Genomic DNA, 2033 nt, shown 5'->3' with positions numbered 1-2033 from the left:
CCGCAGGAGCTGTCGTGAAATGATGAGCAATGAATGCGAAGTCCATCCAGTGGAAGTACGAAAATAGAAAGGGGAATAATTCATGACTAGATATTTTATACACAGTGGAATTTCGTATATGTAAATATCATCTAATATTAATATTAACGCATATTAGCTACCATTTATCGAACCTTCCACACGAAATGCCCGATTAAGCGGCCTGTAAGAACTAATTCGAGGACTGGTTTTAAACAAAAATGAATAATTAAGGTTGAGTAGCGATTACTGCTTATGTTGAGATGAAGATTAGGAATTTCACGATCTCTCTCACCTGCTAGTCTCGTCGTGACGCTTATCACCTCAGCAACAGAACATGCGCTGTACAAGTCAGTGGCGCAGTTTTGTACCTGCGGGACAAGGGAAATTTGTATTACCACAACTGAGCGGAGTTGTTTGAGCATAAATATAAGGTAAATTTTATGCATGAATAAATGCCCTGACGAGCACTCATGGAAATCACGTAAGAAGTAATTGATGTCGGGAGATTAACAAAATACAAATAGTATAGAAAGTACGCATACCATCACACTTGCTCTAATATGCCTGCCCAATTGACCAAACCAGTTGCACTCTCAATCTGTCACCGTTACCGTTTAACTGATGGCCGACAAACTTAATTGTAGAGATCACCAGCATACTTGTCCCGGATAGTTCAACTGATTTGGCAGTATGCTGATGGTAATCTCTTTAACACAGGCTTGCATTAACCTAAAGATGTTTACTCACCCCCCTGGTAATGACTCAACCTTGCAGACCCAATATTTTTGCGTGGAATAACAGACTTGCTGCAGAACTGGTTTTTCATGGCAAGCTTAATCAATTCCGGTGATGATAGCAATCAAATTTACTTCATTGTTCCTAATTTATCTCTCTGTTTAAAACCCTAACAAAATTTAGAGCCGAGGGCGGCTCTTGATTAGGGAACGCCTAGGACTCGGGGAGTATAGTCCACCAGCTTCCCTATGTCCGCTTTTCGGTCTACATTCCGGTCCACGAATCAGACAGCTACAAGCGCCTGGTACTTATTCTTCCAACTCTTGCCGTACTCTCAGGAGACCATAAAGTCGGCCAGGAGGTTCTGACTAGTCGCTGATTGCGATCAGTTGGCCAACTGACCCAGAATAACTCTAACGCGAACATAGCAACTCTGGGGCGGAGGCTGAAGCATACCCCGAATTTTGCTAGGGAAACGAAATGATCTGCACACTTCTAACACAAATTATATCATGGATAATCGAATAAAATAAAATTAGTTCTTCAATGATAGTGTTATCAACAAGGACACTAATTTTTTTCAAATTATGACATAGTACAATAATAAAGTTCAAACAGAAAGAGGATACCATTCATGTGTTTGGATGAACTATTGGGCCTTACACATCATATCCTTCAAACAAAATTGGATAATTCGAAATTAATTACGCTTGACTCATTGATATTTTACTCATTTTCATTTTATGAGGTTTGTCGCGAAAATAAATGAATGAAAATAATTGTTATACATATCCAACTGTTCTAGATATGCCGGTTTTCACATCGTCTTACATCGGGTCTGTGAAGGAAAGCTCGTTACAAAGGGATTTCTCGCTAAATTTGCATGCCACATCACGCGCGCCGGATATTTAGCCTCACTAAGAGCTGAGTCTTGACGACCTGCGCATCTGTACGTTCTTCCCTTTTTCAGTCAGCGCTGTTCTTCTGTACTGCTGTTTGCACCTGTAAGCTAGTCTATAATTGTGATATGATTTTGTCTTTGCTTCTAGAACATGCCTTGTCATACTGCGCCGTTATTTATGCACATTTTAATTCGGCCTGGTGGGATTCGATATAGAATAGAATAGAATAGAAGTGTCGGCGTTGAAGAAATAGGCCCATGGCCTGTTGCCGATTCTTGAACTTTTCGTGACTTGATTCACAAGGAATCCGGCCTTTGGAACCCGATCTTTCCATAACTGACGATTGATTGAGATAGCTGCTGGACTTATTGCCTG

The 2033-nt window shown here is 40.6% G+C and overlaps 1 protein-coding gene across 1 annotated transcript in view; it reads right to left on the bottom strand.

Moving 5' to 3' along the window:
• Positions 1-313: 313 nt before the first annotated feature.
• Positions 314-2033, bottom strand: part of LOC108671098 (sortilin-related receptor) — a gene marked incomplete at its 3' end in the record, with an annotated part of 14631 nt that continues 12911 nt past the window's right edge. Inside the window, exon 6 of the mRNA XM_018158577.2 lies at positions 314-389. Coding sequence (XP_018014066.2) covers positions 314-389 — 76 coding nt within the window. The remainder of the gene's footprint in view (positions 390-2033) is intronic.

Source organism: Hyalella azteca, unplaced genomic scaffold (assembly GCF_000764305.2).
Source record: "Hyalella azteca isolate HAZT.00-mixed unplaced genomic scaffold, Hazt_2.0.2 contig15916, whole genome shotgun sequence".
Classification (NCBI taxonomy): domain Eukaryota; kingdom Metazoa; phylum Arthropoda; class Malacostraca; order Amphipoda; family Hyalellidae; genus Hyalella; species Hyalella azteca.
The sequence above is the reverse complement of the archived record's forward strand: the minus strand, read 5'-3'. Positions and strand labels throughout refer to the sequence as shown.